The sequence below is a fragment of the Branchiostoma lanceolatum genome, chromosome 9 (genome assembly GCF_035083965.1).
Source record: "Branchiostoma lanceolatum isolate klBraLanc5 chromosome 9, klBraLanc5.hap2, whole genome shotgun sequence".
Taxonomy (NCBI): domain Eukaryota; kingdom Metazoa; phylum Chordata; class Leptocardii; order Amphioxiformes; family Branchiostomatidae; genus Branchiostoma; species Branchiostoma lanceolatum.
In genome coordinates, this window is record NC_089730.1 from 20573400 (window position 1) to 20589743 (window position 16344).

The 16344-nt window shown below is 44.6% G+C and overlaps 2 protein-coding genes across 8 annotated transcripts in view; one reads left to right on the forward strand and one right to left on the reverse strand.

Moving 5' to 3' along the window:
• Positions 1-1895: 1895 nt before the first annotated feature.
• Positions 1896-4995, reverse strand: LOC136442685 (uncharacterized). Its single transcript, XM_066439628.1, has 2 exons — positions 4458-4995; positions 1896-3980 (listed from the first exon to the last, which is right to left on the reverse strand). Exons 1-2 carry the CDS (start codon positions 4993-4995, stop codon positions 2218-2220), a joined length of 2301 nt encoding a protein of 766 aa, XP_066295725.1. The 3' UTR covers positions 1896-2217.
• Positions 4996-9062: 4067 nt separating this feature from the next.
• LOC136442326 (neuronal calcium sensor 1-like) overlaps positions 9063-16344 on the forward strand; it is a 43076-nt gene continuing 35794 nt past the window's right edge. For 2 of the 7 annotated variants that reach the window (XM_066439121.1, XM_066439124.1), the window contains exons 1-2: positions 9067-9330; positions 13529-13553. In XM_066439121.1, the coding sequence (XP_066295218.1) occupies positions 9267-9330; positions 13529-13553 (89 nt within the window). In that variant the 5' untranslated portion in view covers positions 9067-9266. Of the gene's footprint in view, positions 9331-13528; positions 13554-16344 lie in introns of all 7 variants that reach the window. The other 5 variants (XM_066439120.1, XM_066439122.1, XM_066439125.1 and 2 more) reach the window with 4 other exon arrangements.

Genomic DNA, 16344 nt, shown 5'->3' on the forward strand with positions numbered 1-16344 from the left:
TACTTCCGGGAGGATCGATCGGGGGTGCTAGTAAGTTGCCGTAAATGCAAAACTTTTCGCGGCGGTTTTATGTTCGCGTTTTTCGCGGTGATCGTTTCACCGCGAACTAAAAGCATTGCCGCAAACGTTTTTGTTCTGCCTTCTGTCCGACAACCCCCTTGTCTAAGCGCTACATGTACGCACTAAAGTTGTATTATACTGTGACTCATAGCATGTATACAATACTTGGAGAGTATTATGGTGTGTTGGAGGCACCTGTTAGGGTGAAGACGCACGAACCACATATTGTGGCATGTGGCATCGTGTGGCGCAATCTGTAGTGTGTTTCGCCCAGAACCGAGAGGTCCAGGGTTCGAAACCACTATGCCCCCGATGTTGTGCCCCTGGGGAAGGCACTTAACACGACTTTCCTCACTCCACCCAGGTGTGAATGGGCACCTGACTTAGGTTGGGGAAGGTCGTATTGAGATCACCTGGTGGCAGCCGCCTAGACCCTTGCGACAATTCCACATAATGCAAGTGTGGATAAGATATGTTATATGTATATGTTGTGTATTATGTGAAACCTGTAAACCCTGCATCAATTCAGCGCTAGAAAGGCTGCCATTGCGGGAAATTTCTGACCAATAAAAATCATTCTTTATGTGTTGGAGGCACCTGTTAGGGTGAAGACGCACGAACCATTGGCTATAGCGCTAGCAAGGCACAATTGAAAATAGGCCCGATGTTCGAACATTGAATACATATTCTTTATAAGAATTTCAAGCCAAGTAAAAGCCTTCATTCATTCCTCGGGTTACATGCGGTCAGTACTACATGTACATGTAGCATATAATTTTGTAAGTCGTATGATACTGTAAAATATTGCAGATTTTCTTTTCGTGGTGTTCGCCTTGCCTCTTGAAGTAATGGAATAATGACACCGTGGTGTTTGTGTTTGTATGTTTAGTTCAGAATCGCAAACTTACCGCACTCTTGGAAATGGAAAAAAAGTAATTCAAATTACTACTAGTATTCATACAGCTAAAACACTATATTGCCCACAGCTGGTGTGTCTGTATTAACAAAGGGAAAAAGCTGACGCTAAATATATCTTAATGCTTGAGCTATTCTTATGCGACCAACTTTGGCAAACACAATATATTTACATGTACATGGCATTCTGCATGAGCAGGCAACAGTGGGTGGACTCTATAGAATTTACTTATTGCATATCAGAGCATGCATTTAACGCATTCAACATACTGCAAAGAGGAATGTCAGAGTGAATGAAGTATAATGTGATACAAATAGACTATTCAACCCCTGTGTTGTGCTGTGGGCGCTTGTTGATAATTGTTGTCTGCACTCAGTATCTGCTACATTAGTCGAATAAACAAACATTGTTCTGCCTCATAATACATACATTTCTAAAGCATCAAATCTCGTGTAAAATGGAATAGATTGAAGTGGTTTGTACATTAATATCTTCAGTCAAAGTTGGACAAAAATACGTCATGACCCCTGCGCTTGGCAAAAGCATTACCATCAATCATATACTGGGCTGCTAACCCTGATCGATGAAGATCAACATTTGCAGTTGTTCCGGTTATATATTATTTGCTTGTTCTGGTACAATCCCAATCCTATATCTACTACTATATATTCTATAGCATTGCTCTCCACAGAAGCAGAATACAGTGGACTACTATCATTATTGCACTCCGCTGCGCTGGGCAGTTGTTCGAATAAGAAAATTAATGTAGAATTCCTCGAGTTTTGTCAAAAGTTCACCTGTAGGATTTTTCGTTGTGAAAGAGCCCAGGGAGTGCTGGGCTGTACAGGAGATCTATACTTCATTGCCTCATAGGAAATAAGAGCAAAGCCATATGCATCAGATGTTTTGAAGTCTCATAATCATGGAGACAACACGTCATACTATCACATTCTCACGATCGGCACGTGTCGGTCACCATGTGGTAAGTTTGAATATGGGAGAAAACACATTCTGATATTGCCAGCGAACTTGTAGATTTTGGGAACAATTTTGGGAGAAAACACTCGTAGCCTGGAATCCATCCCTATATTAGCTGCCGTTCGAGTCTCTTTCGTCTTCTCCGCAACCAGAATCGAAAGAGACTCGACAGTTAGAGTAGAGATGGATATCAGACTGAAGCGCACGGCGATTTGAAGTTAGGGATTATACACTTGAAGGCACACTTTCACGTATATGAGATACTACACATGATTAACAAGGTGGGTAGCATGACGTCTTTGTGGATTCATCTGTTCTATCTTTTGCAACAGTTCTTCAGGCGTCGGCCGTTTTGACGGGTCGACTACCCAGCAGGACCTGATGATTTTGTACACAGACATCGGACAGTTCTCCGGCTGTTGCAGACGGACCCCTTTCCTCAGCAGCTCCAACAGTGTGCACACGTCAGGGTGCATCGGGCCGCCAGCATAGCGCGGCTCCTCCCCAAAGCTGGCGATCTCCCACAGCAGCACGCCGTAGGACCACACGTCACTCTCGCACGTGTACACCCCGTCCCGTAACGACTCCACGGCCATCCACTTCAGCGGCAACAGTTCCTCCTCCCCGCCTTGGTTGGTGCGTTCGTACGCCGACGACACGTAAACGTCACGCGACAGCCCGAAATCCGCGATCTTGGCCACCTTCCTGTCACTGATGACGACATTGCGAGCTGCGATGTCCCGGTGCACGATCTTTAGACGTGCCAGCTCCGATAACCCACTGGCCACGTCAGCAGCAAACCCGAGCCGATCTAGCAGTTTGCTATTCCCCGTGATCTTGTACTGTTCACGCAGACTCCACAGGTACCGCCGCAGTTCTTCATTACTCGCGTACTCCACCAGGATGTACTGAGGCTCAGACTTCGTCAGAACTCCGTAAAACTTTACAACGTTCGGGTGCCCCTCCTTGTCTTCGTGGATCCTGGCGAGGATGTCCATTTCGCGGCGAAAGTCACGGACAGCCGACGCTGTCATGCGGTCAGGCCGGATACATTTGGCAGCCACCAGAACCTGGTAGCCTTGGGGCACGCGCAGTCTTCCCCGCACGACATGGCCGAACTCTCCCTCGCCAATCATGTGTTCGAAACGAATGTCGTCTCTGTCCACTTCCCATGATGAGAGCGTTTCCATCTCCAAGTTCACCTCTGTGTCAACCGGGTTGTCCAAATGCAACCTACATCGTCTAACCAGGATTACAATCACGATGCAGCCCACTAGAAAAGTTGCAGGGAGAACGGATGCCAACACTGTAATGTGGACGCCAACGACTGGATTATTTTCAGGGTTGGGGTCGACGTTCTGACAAAATTCACCCGACTGCCCCTCTGCACAAATGCAGCTGCCATTCACCGCGTCACAGGCGGCGTTGTTCTGGCACTTACAGTTCATGCTGCAGTTCAGCCCGAAGGTGCCTGGTGCGCAGGTGTGCTCACACTTGTCTCCATGACGACCCGGAGGACACAGACAACCCTCCCATCTGTAACACGTCATTTCAAACTGACAGTCACACACTTGGCTGCAAGCTTCTCCGTAATAATTGAGTTCGCATACAGCGTTTAGGACCAAAGTTGCATTAAACATCTCGCCATCTAGAGCCTTCACCACGCAGGTATGTTCACCATTGGCTGACTCTGAGATCGGCTGAAAGCTGATGGAACTGTTCCGTATTGTCCCTTCTTCAATAACGTTCGTGGCGTTATGTTCGTTTCCCTCCCGATCAACCCACGTCATATTTGCTACTTCGATGAGGGGAGCGACGCATGTCAGTGTCAGATTGGTACCGATGTACTTCACGACTGAATCGCCAGGAGAAGGGATGATGACAACCTCGGGCCAAGGAATATCACAGGCCCGCCCTCTCCAGCCCGGACGGCACTCACAGGCACCGTTGTAGCCATGGCAACGAGCCCCGTTCTTACAAACACAGTCTTTGTCGCAGAACAGTCCGTATCTGCTCTCGGGACAACCTGTGATGTTGTATTCAAACCAAAAGCTAAAGCTATACGGAAGGACTGCGCCGGTTTCACATTGGATTTCATAGGTGGAAGTGGACCATATCTCGTTAAGGTGTATAATCAAGATATAAGGGGAATCTTCTGCCACGCCGCACTGGTCATTCTGTGCCCATTGAGGCAATGTGTTATTGAGAGAAGTGTCCAAGAGTGTAACGTTACCTTTTAAATCAGTTCCTAACTGTTTGTCGCGACATTGAAGTTCGAATCGGTGAGACCTTTGCATCTCAGTGATAATCGGAAACATAATCGCCGTGGACACACGAGTGCCGAAAGCGTTATGACCGTTAATTACACTTAGCTGATCCCAATCTAATCCAAAGCACATTCGAAGGGAGCAGTCATCTTCCATGATAGCACGAAAGGTGCCGTTATGGTAGTAATTACGCCGCCACTCAAGAAGAAAGTCACTGAACGACGTGATGTACGCACCATTAAACGCGACATCGTAATACCCGTCACTGCTCACTATATAGTAATCAGAGCTGCCGTCGTCATTTAGAACGGGCGTTTCGCACCGTTTGTTGTAGTACGGCGGGTATCCTGGTACGTCCACCACCACGATGATGAGATTCCAGGACCAGAAACTTTTGTCTACCGTGTTTGTCAGCTCCAGGGAGAGATTGTATCGCGGGTGTGTCTCGTAGTCCAGCGGAGCCGCAACAATAAGCGTCAAATTCTCTACTGAAACCTCAAACCGTCCGAAATTACCTTTAGTAATGTTCACTGACCATAAAGATCTGTACTCATCTCCCGTCAAGCCAGTGCCGGCATCAACGAGGTCTCGGAGGTTCTGTACCGCGCTGCCGACGGCCACATCCTCGCGTACGGTGATGACGTTTCCTCCGTTACCCTCGCGTACGGTGATGACGTTTCCTCCGTTACCCACACGGTCAGGACGGACGCTGGCGTCAGCAGAGAACAGGTTGATCAGCAGAAGTGCCACACGGAACGTCCCACACGGCGCCATCGTCTCAGCGCTGTAGTAGCCGGGCATGCAGTAGAAGGTCCACTGCTGTGATGTTAGCGCTGTAGTAGCCGGTCATGCAGTAGAAGGTCCACTGCTGTGATGATAGCGCTGTAGTGCCGGGCCGCAGTAGAAGGTCCACTGCTGTGATGATAGCGCTGTAGTAGCCGGGCATGCAGTAGAAGGTCCACTGCTGTGATGATAGCGCTGTAGTGCCGGCCGTAGAAGGTCCACTGCTGTGATGATAGCGCTGTAGTAGCCGGGCATGCAGTAGAAGGTCCACTGCTGTGATGTTAGCGCTGTAGTAGCCGGTCATGCAGTAGAAGGTCCACTGCTGTGATGATAGCGCTGTAGTGCCGGGCCGCAGTAGAAGGTCCACTGCTGTGATGATAGCGCTGTAGTAGCCGGTCATGCAGTAGAAGGTCCACTGCTGTGATGATAGCGCTGTAGTAGCCGGGCATGCAGTAGAAGGTCCACTGCTGTGATGATAGCGCTGTAGTAGCCGGGCATGCAGTAGAAGGTCCACTGCTGTGATGATAGCGCTGTAGTGCCGGGCCGCAGTAGAAGGTCCACTGCTGTGATGATAGCGCTGTAGTAGCCGGTCATGCAGTAGAAGGTCCACTGCTGTGATGATAGCGCTGTAGTAGCCGGGCCGCAGTAGAAGGTCCGCTGCTGTGATGATAGCGCTGTAGTAGCCGGGCATGCAGTAGAAGGTCCGCTGCTGTGATGATAGCGCTGTAGTAGCCGGGCATGCAGTAGAAGGTCCACTGCTGTGATGTTAGCGCTGTAGTAGCCGGTCATGCAGTAGAAGGTCCACTGCTGTGATGATAGCGCTGTAGTGCCGGGCCGCAGTAGAAGGTCCACTGCTGTGATGATAGCGCTGTAGTAGCCGGTCATGCAGTAGAAGGTCCACTGCTGTGATGATAGCGCTGTAGTAGCCGGGCATGCAGTAGAAGGTCCACTGCTGTGATGATAGCGCTGTAGTAGCCGGGCATGCAGTAGAAGGTCCACTGCTGTGATGATAGCGCTGTAGTGCCGGGCCGCAGTAGAAGGTCCGCTGCTGTGATGATAGCGCTGTAGTAGCCGGGCATGCAGTAGAAGGTCCGCTGCTATGATGATAGCGCTGTAGTAGCCGGGCACGCAGTAGAAGGTCCGCTGCTATGATGATAGCGCTGTAGTAGCCGGGCACGCAGTAGAAGGTCCGCTGCTGTGATGATAGATCTCTAGCCTGGATGTGAAAGGAGGTGCACTTGGTATTTGAAACCTGCAGAAGGAGACGATAAGACTGAAGCCACTTTTCACTTCACACGTTACATTCCCGTGACGACTTTGCTCCCGACCACTCCCAAACAAGGTCTGCGCTGGATTAGGAGTACCCTGGAATCTTCCCTATTCTAACTCTGGTCCGCCTTCTGATTGTATGCAAGCAGGTTATGACTGAATCTAATTTGATTTTTTCCCTGAAGATCTGAAGTCTGCTGTTTCAAACGATTTAAAGATCAGTAGGAAAGCTCACCGAAAAACTCCTATTTCCGCCAGAAAATTTGCATTCCTTAGCTTTCCCCCTTCAATCTACATCATAAGGTACGGCGGTACTCATTTCCCCTTGCCATTGTTTTGGTTGACAGCAATTCACAAAGCTGGTACACAAGCTTGCGTGACTTGCGTCACCAGGTGAATGATTGGAGTCATCTCCATAGAAGTTCACTCATGCTACATGGCACAGTTACGTAAAGTAAGCAATGCGCGCATAAGGCATGCGGAATCACGCCACCTGGTTCGTCAGGCAAGACTGCAGGTGCACGGCAGCTGCTTTGTCCCTGGAGAAGTCACAGTGTCTGGTACCGAGAATTAACGTGTAAGCTCTAACGGAGGGCCAAACAAGATACGGATCATTTAGTGTCACTCTGTTTGGAAATCTTGGCCCGGTTGGGGGGGGACTGCCATTGAAAATGAATCATTTTGCTGGCCAAAAGACACAGACACGGACACACACACACACACACACATGCACACACATACACAACCTCCTTGGCACAACGTTCGTCAGAAGAAATGTAGCCGTCACAGATAACTGACCAATAACCATGATTTGAACCTCTTACCTCGCGATTCAAGTACGCGGTGCGAGTGTATCACGGTATCATCAAGCACAGTCACGTCGAAAACTATTAGTAACATGCCACGTACAGAATACTAGCAAACATATCTACTACATAGCCTCCATAGTAGGCTCAGTACCGGGCCTTTTTTGGGGGCTTATAATACACTGTTTGCAGCCAGCCCGTAACCATCAGCCAGCCCGTAACCATTTTGCCCGAAATGGTTACAGGCTGGCTGATGGTTACGGGCTGGCTGCAGAAAGTGCATAATAGGCGCCCCCAAAAAGGCCCGGTAGTGCCTGCTATGGAGGTTATCTACTATTAATGCCTGAATTATGTACCTGAATTACAGAGCTAATTCGGCAACACAAGCACACTTACCAACGTCAGGCCGCCTTTCATATCGACTCATCAGCAACTGATGTCCTATTGGCTGTATTTTCCTGCTCTGAGTTTTAAGTCCTTTGTGCTTCCATCAAACATCACGACGACTTGCTACGGTGGGTGATCTCTCTACCCAAACAAACGTGGGGAGGCTACGTGCGCTGTGACGTCACGTGTAAGCATCCAATCATTTTTGACCGTCGTACAAAAGCATTGGCTGAGTTTACACACGAGTTTTGAGTCGACTTGAGTAGACCCAGCGGCTCCGAGTCGGCTTCGAGTCGACTGGGATTCACCGTCGGAGTCGACTCCGAAAACGCACTTTTAAACCCTGCCGTTAGAATTAACAAGTGTATCTGTATTATTGTGTACTGCCCGGCTAACAGTGTCGTTGTCATTAGTGCCCTAATGACCCACAAAGAGGTCAAGGGATAGGTGAGGTGAGGGGATGAGGTAACTGTCGTTGACTCTCACCCCCCGACTTGGACAGCAGCGCTCCTATCGGTCGGCGTGAGTACTGCATGAGCCGACATGATACAATAGGTTCATACAATTCAATATAAGAAAAATACCGAATCCCGAATGAAGTATGAAATCAAGGATTACATACATCAAATTTAGGCCGCGATCCCCGCCTTGTGGAACGGGCCCGGGGACTGATTGAATACATTGAAGAAAGGAGGTTGAATATAAAGAACTCCTTGGATGAATCTGCCTTATCGCATTTAAACCTTGCAATTAGGAAGGACCAAGGGTACAAAAGCTGCGAGGTGAAGCAGGGGTGCCAAAGAATACATACGAATTTTACGGAATACATACGAATTTTACGGAATACATACGAATTTTACGGAATACATACGATCTATTACTAGAAACATACGATCCGTACGGAATACATACGATCCATTACGCAGAAACATACGATCCGTACGGAATCCGTACGGCTTAGACCAACTAGCAGGACCAGACAAAGCTAGATTCAGTGCTAGCGCGATGGCCAGCAAATTAGTAAGGATCGTATGTATTCCGCGTAATGGATCGTATGTATTCCTTACGGAACGTATGTTTCTGCGTAATGGATCGTATGTATTCCGTACGGATCGTATGTTTCTAGCAATGGATCGTATGTATTCCGTAAAATTCGTATGTATTCCGTAAAATTCGTATGTATTCTTTGGCACCGGAAAAGGGAAACGTTAACTTGCAATCGAAGTGCCTGTTTTGGGCGAAAATATGCCTACATTTAGTGCTACGTATACAAGACGGCAGCTTCTAATAACCTTAAAATCAGTTCTTTTGTGAAAACTTTCTCTTCGTGGCCAACCTATATCAAGGACATTAACGTTATATACTGTCCTTGCCTATATGATATTATAAAGTAATAAACAAAAACACAACACCACCCCTGTTTCGTGTGTGAGTAGGCTGCTCTAGCGCCTAACGACCAATGCTCTGATCTGTTGTGTTGTGAAAAGTACCTACGTAGACAGATTATTATTTTATTGGACCGCAAACAAAACGAAACCAAAGAAATGGAAAATAGAAAAAGAGCAGCTGACACCCCCGTGTTGTTGTGAAGTGGACTGTTCCGGGTCTGTTCTGATTTGGAAGTCACGTGACGTGGGATGTTCCCATCATGGCGCCTGAGAGAGCGAGCTCACACCACTTCTCCTCCTAAATATTATGTTTCCAAGATTCCTGCTGCGTTTGTCTTCTACATCGGAGCGGTAGGCAAGGGCTGGGACTTGTAGGATTTCTGTAGGACTCTTCAACTCGGGAGTTTCCGCCATGGGGAAGAGCGGCAGCAAGCTGACGGCCGGGGAAATGAAGGAACTTCAGGAGTGCACCTACTGTGAGTTGTTCCGCCGGCGTCTCATAATCTTGTCTTGAAGGCGTCTCAGTTTTGTGTCTTCAGTTCTCCAACTTCCTTATTGTGTGGTTAGTAAGCATTCTGTGCGATCGACCTCTCGTTACACAAGCCAACGATATCAGCTATTTAAAGAATTCTGGAGGAACCACGTCCCGGAGTGGGGGACCGGGAAGCTTTGTTTCCGGCTGCGGGCCGCCCCGCGACTCCCGCCCGCAGATTTGTCCTTCACCGGTCCGGTAGATCACAAATTCAGTCTGATTCAATCTAACACTTCCAATTCCCGTCAGTAATAGATCTATCCCCGGGTTATTAGCTGTATCTATTGGTTTTCCCTCCCCGTGCCCGTGACACTCGCGGAAAGGCTGACGAGAAGGAAGCTAAAAATAAAGTGGCGGAAAGTTCAGGCCATAGCTGAAATGCTTGTCCGTGTCGCCTCGTCACGATGGCCGGTTCTCTGCGCGATGTACGGACGGAACAACAGGCAAACCCGACAGATATCACATCTATAAAGGTTCTTGTAAGGACAATATCGGCATAAACATACAACAGTAACATACTGGGCTGTGTACGTCTGATTCAGGCTCACTTTTTCACAAGGCCCCAGCAGGGACTGAACATTAACTATCGTGTCAGGAGCTCAGCTGCCATCATATATAACACTGTATCACCCCGACTGTTCTGATATCTAGGTGTTTGCAAAAAATTCACAATCATGTTTTCAAGTTCAAGTCTTGACACGGAATTTGTATGTTTTCGAGATTCGCAGATTTAGTTTCACATCACTCAATTTTCATTGTTTTTGGACTGTCCCCAGTACATGATAAGGGCAGACTGCAGCATATTGCACACCACAACAAGTGCACCTCAGATCGCTTTACTACATCAACATCCCCCCTTACTGACAGAAGCTACTGTCCTCACATCCAAGCAGATGGGCGGAGGGGAGGTGGTGTCATTTCCGTACCATCCTGTCTGGAAGTGGTTGTGAATAAGGAAATGGGTACAGCAAATGTTATGATTTCCCCTCCCAGCCCCACATACAATGTATCAGGGCTCATAATTCATTTTTTTGGGGGAATAGGTGCACCTTACCTATAGATTTAGGCACGCGGAACAAATAGTTGGGTGCACAAACGAAAGTAGAATGTCAGCAAACCAAGTGATAAACCTAAACTTGTTTTACTATCTTTCTGTATACATTTGTGTACAATTAGTATCTCTACGTACGGAATCATACACAAATATCTAATTGTCAATAATCAGATGCTCAATTTTGGATGCGCTGCATCTGCCACTGTCTTGCAGACTTTCACGAAAGTTGTCACCTGCCACTTCCTAGTACATGCAGATAAAAAACATGCCCGGCTTCTCTCTAATCTTAGGGCTGAAATACAGACTGAACTGGAAATGTTGGATAGATAGTACGTCAGACAAGGTCATGAACCAGAGAAGTTCAAGTTGGTCCCTGCTGGGATGATTGGCAGGGGTGAACTTGACAGTTTATCTCCTACGACAAATCATGCATGCTATTTTGGCAGATTTCTACCACAGTCAAACATTTCAAAATGGCCACAGTAGAACGGGTGACCTCTTTAGAGTAAATTAGACAGGATTCTTGATTCTTGGGTCAATAGGAAGAATCTTATCTAAGGGACCACCCAAAAGAATGGCCAGGTTTCCTTCAATGCAGAGCTGGTTACTAGAACAAGTTTGACATTATTTCAGGGATCGCCCTAAAGAATGGAACAGTGTCGCTCCTCCATCCTGTTGATTTTCAAAGTTAGGGTATTTTTTCCAATTTTTACCCAGCAAAGCCTGTAATTTTGCTCAAAACTAGAAATTTCAGGTGTAAAGCTCAAGTTCCAGTAGATGACTTCCATTATGTCTGAAAAAGGCAAAATGCAACAGCCGCTCTCCTTTTGAGAGTTGTGCACCCCCTCCAGACCTCCCCCCTCGCGACACGTAACTTGTGCCCGGCACCCTCCCCCCATCCTGCTATATATTTCTAGGGAGATCCCTGTTATTTGACTATTTATTATTGCCAGAAAGGGCTCAGGTGGTAGAGACCAAGTGAAGAAAAACACACAATGCAACAGACAATGTTTGTTTATCCCAGGTTGAACAGGTGGAAACACCTGTACAGGAAGCCCCCATCCTGCACCTGTTGTTGTCCTAATTGTAGTTATGATTGACGAGGAAATATGAACTGTGGCCTGTTCTTTATCTGATTGTGATCAGGGCGTATCAATTATGTATGTCCTGTTGGCTGATTGGGTTATTTCTGTGTGATCTGATAGCAGGGAGCTCCAGTCTGTGGGACTGGCATGCCTGTTCTGTCAGTAGTACATGTATGAAAGTGAAACTGAAGATGTGCACTGACTTAGCTCTGTTGTCATTTGGTGATATTTTAAATTTTCTTTCGCTCAAATTGTCACCACATAACAAGACCTGAAGGCTACTGGAAGCTTGTAGCTCTCTTTTATAACATGCATGTAAAATCTAAAATGAACAGTAAATGTGAATATATATATGATGTAAAACAACTAAAAGCACCATATGTTAGTACAGGAAAGCATTATAAATCTTTCAAAGGACAGGCGGAATTTCATTCTACAGCCAAGGACAAGTTGAAACATGATCCCCTTAGAATTTTGAAAACTTTTGAAACATAATGATAAGTGACTGGTATTTTTGATTTCATCTAATAAACTGGAGAAACGTTTTCTGTTGAATGAAAGTGTCATAAATTCTAATCTTGTGTCCAGTTTTATGTATATGAATAAAGAAATGTAATTTACATGTATTCCTGAATGTCTAGCATTCTTCAACGTATAACTATAAGTGGTTAGTGTTTGTATGTTTGTGATATCTGATATAAGAGTGAGACCAGGAGACTTGTAAGTTGTACTAACAAGACATCAGCCAACACTTCACAGGGGAGGGTGTTTACTAATTTAGCTGTTTGTTACCCCAGTAGTAAACCTGATCCAGTGGTAAATGTCAGGAGTCTGGTAAAGTATTTGGGACAGAGACATATAGTGTTACATGCATGCTTCTGTGGTACTGTATAATTTACCTGTACCCTATGTTAAAACTTAATGAGGATGCAGATTATGGTTGATACCTCATAGGTTGTCACAAAGCAATAAAAGATGTAGGTTTTCACCATTTAATTCCAAGGTACAATTTTGTAAAATTACCTCTGACTAAAAGTCCAAGCATCAAGGAAAATGTGTTGATTTGTTGGTATCATGGTTTAGCATTGTTATTTGTTAGAACTTATACTTTGTTTACAAAAGCTAAATCTTTTGACTAAAGGTCGTGTCATGAAATATGACATTATATCATAGTACCATGCTTTTTTCCTGGCACAATTCTCAATTATTTCCCCAAGAATATTCATTTTCATGTTGAAAAAAATCATATCTCAGCATTTGCTACTTTTTGTAGCCTAAACTAGTAAACAAGGAAAAGGAAAAACCCTTTCAGACCCTCACTTCTGCAAATCTAACTGCTTTTCCATGTGGATGGTTGATATTGGCAGGTTGTGCCATTGTTAGTGTGTTTGAATGGACTGATATGTGTGCTGGACAAACACTGCACTTGTTCTGGGCTGTGGACTGTGTCACACAACAAGCGATTAGCCTGAACTTTTACTCTTGTTGACATAAGTATAAAAGCAAGACAAGGGCAGAGACTAGGGGATTTGTACACGCATGCATGGTTTACTTATTTCAGGTACATGGTCTTCATGTATCATAACATGAAAAGGTACATACAATTACAACTTACAAGTCACAGACCACAGATACATATGACATGTGATGTATAAAATCAATTTACAGTAATTGTACAAAATTGATATAACAACTTATTTGTATACCAGGTTTATTTATTTATCTATTTATAGATTGATGTAATCCTGCCAGAAGGCACTGTTTATTTCCTAAAACTTTGTTGAAATTGTTCGTAAAATTTCTGTAATATTTCAAGAAACAGAAAAAGTCTTTATTTTGATCCCTGCCTGCCAGTAGTAAATGTACATTGTACAGAAGCTTGATGTATAGGGCTAAGGTTATTCTTCCAGTTGCATAAGCACCCTACCTCATAGTGATTTGCATTGAAAGAATTGAAATGTTTTTTCAATATTTTGATATATTTCATCTCTTTCTTTTTACAGTTGACAAGAAGGAGTTGCAACAATGGTAAGTAGACAATTTTACCTATAATTCTATTAGACTTGGTTAAGTTTATTATCTTCACTTGTACATGTAATTCCACTGACAGTCAAACCTGTCTATAGTATAGTCACTGAGTCTGTGGATAGGAGACAGGACTTAGCCTGGGTGCCATCCTATTTCTACCGGGGCTCCTACATTCGTTACATAGGGTAGCGAATGTAGGAGCCCCGGTAGAAATAGGATGGCACCCAGGCTAGACAGGACTTAGGTCAATGGGAAAATAATCTACATAGAATTGTACTACCATCTGGGGCCACCAAAATGTGGCCTAAATAAGCAGGTGGTCCCTTAATTAAAGGTGGTCACTTGTACAAGCCTGACTATACCGTACATGTTTATCAACGGCCAAATAAATAAATCTAGACGTTGTCCCTATCACAGGTTTAACTGTATATCATTCAATGACCAGGTAGTCTTTATGACAACTCATGTAGAGGTGGTCACTAGTACAGGCTGGACTGTATATCAATGGCCAGGTGGTCCTTATGTACAGTGTAGAGTCCTTAATATAAAGGCTTAATGCAGAAGTGATCACTATATACTGTAACACATTTGATAATATCTACATACATGTATCATAACTGAATATCCAGGTACTGCTGTGTTCCTGTGTTACACTAAAGGTTGGTTTAAGCAGCCTGGTTTAAGTAATTAAGGTACAGAGACAGCATCACCCAGCAGACTTTACTGGAAAATGCATTTAAGTTGGTGGTGATCTTAAGTTCGCGTTTGAGACAATAGTGGACAAGGGAATAGGAGGGCAAAAACTTTTGTGGTGGTTTTAAGTTTGCGGCGAAGACCTTACAGCGAAAACTGTGAACATAGAACCACCACAAACGTTTACAGTACCCAGCCTGCTACATCAGTGGAACATCCCCTCATCCACACATTACCCAGCCTGCTACATCAGTGGACCATCCCCTCATCACACAGTACCCAGCCTGCTACATCAGTGGACCATCCCCTCATCACACATTACCCAGTCTGCTACATCAGTGGACCATCCCCTCATCACACATTACCCAGCCTGCTACATCAGTGCACCATCCCCTCATCACACATTACCAGCCATTGTTCCTCCCTGACCTTACACAGGAGACATCAGTTCTGTACCTGACAGATCTGCTGTACAGCACAGCATTAAACACTAAGGCACACAGCAGGGCATTAAACACTGGATCTGCACATTTGGACTGGCTCCAGAAACACACTCAGTCAGTCACTGATGCCCCAGGGCTTTCAATGTCAAACCTGTGACAAAATTACAATTTGCAAAAATAGTAGATAAAATGTTGCAATTTTGTAGGAGAAATATTTTTAGAGTTGGTATTATGAGTCTAAATTTAGCTTGTCGGCAGCATACTACTGCTCAGATTGTTGTAGAGCAGGAATAGTGGCTTGCAGGGTATTTTTCCAAAATTGTAAGAAGAATTTCTCACAAATTGCAGTATTGCTAACCTGGTATATGTATATATCTATATCCTCTACTAGCTTCAGTTCTCTACTCTAGATCTGATTGCTTCCCTAGCCGAACTGTCTGGCAACCATTGATAGAGAAATGATTGGCATATAATATCGGGGTAACATCAGAGTGTTGACCCTGAGCTAGAATAGAATAAGGATTAAGTATTTAGAGCCCAGTTGTTGACCACAGTGGACATTTTGTTATTCCTTTTCTATCCTGTTGCAAAGTTTATTCACACACAGCTATCAGGTGTCTGTCTAGCAGTCCTCAGGGGAAACCCATAAATTTGGACCAATTTGAAAGCATCCAGCTTTTCAGCCAGGGAAACTCGTTATCTTGCACTCAATTAGGACGGGAACAATACACTCATTAGGTGCTTGACAAATCACTTGCAGTCCACCATTATTCACTTAATCATTGCCTTACTCTTTGAATGCTTGAATGCTTGAATGCTTGAATCTTCTTTTTTTCATACCTGAAAAATCGCAAATTTGGTAAAACTACCTGCAGGGATTTGGAATTATGCTGAAATAAGTAAACTTAGTAACTTGATGCATATTACAATTGTCGCACAATAAAGTTCTTCTTAATCTTATTATTATTGTGGAAAATCAAGTGTTATAAAATTTGTTATATATACATAAATTCTAAACATCTTGGAGTGTAAAAAAAGAGAGAAAACATCATCTACAGTCAGACTCAGATAGAGAAAAGAAAGTTATCTGTCCCCCCTAAGACAGGTTGGATGGTATATCCCATCTAATCATGACTTGCAATGCCAGCTATGCTGTTTACTGTAGACAGGAGGGCACATTATCATGTAGCACTGGTATGTCCGCTATGTTGTTAATAAGGCTTTGTTACGGGTGCATTGAAGGCCTTTGTTGAAGATTAGAGTGCCGATCTAAATTAGGAATGCCCTAGAAAGTATGTTTTTATATGGAGAATGGCTAATTATAACAGACAGAATTACAACTTGACTACTACTAACAGTAGCTCTTACAAATTGTACAAAATGTGTTCATCAATTCAATTGAGAACGCTGACTTTTTTCAAATTGGTCAAACGTTCTACTACAATTGTCATAGAAACTGTGGAACATACACATGTACGTATACTTAGTAATAAGCATATAAACTTGTCAAGAAAGATGAAACATTAAACAGTTGATAAAAATGTAACGCAATCCTGGTATCAATATTACAGGACCTGGTATAAGTCATTAATACTGCCAACACTAGATTTCTGACTCAAGAAGAATACAATTCTTTGCGAAAGAAACCATATATT

Bases quoted from the DNA above. Each gene is read 5' to 3' on its own strand.
- LOC136442685 (XM_066439628.1), bottom strand. From the start codon at position 4,995: ATGGCGCCGTGTGGGACGTTCCGTGTGGCACTTCTGCTGATCAACCTG. The intron at 3,981-4,457 runs GTGCGTACATCA...ACAACATCACAG, and splicing joins TTACGATGTCGCGTTTAATG to GTTGTCCCGAGAGCAGATAC.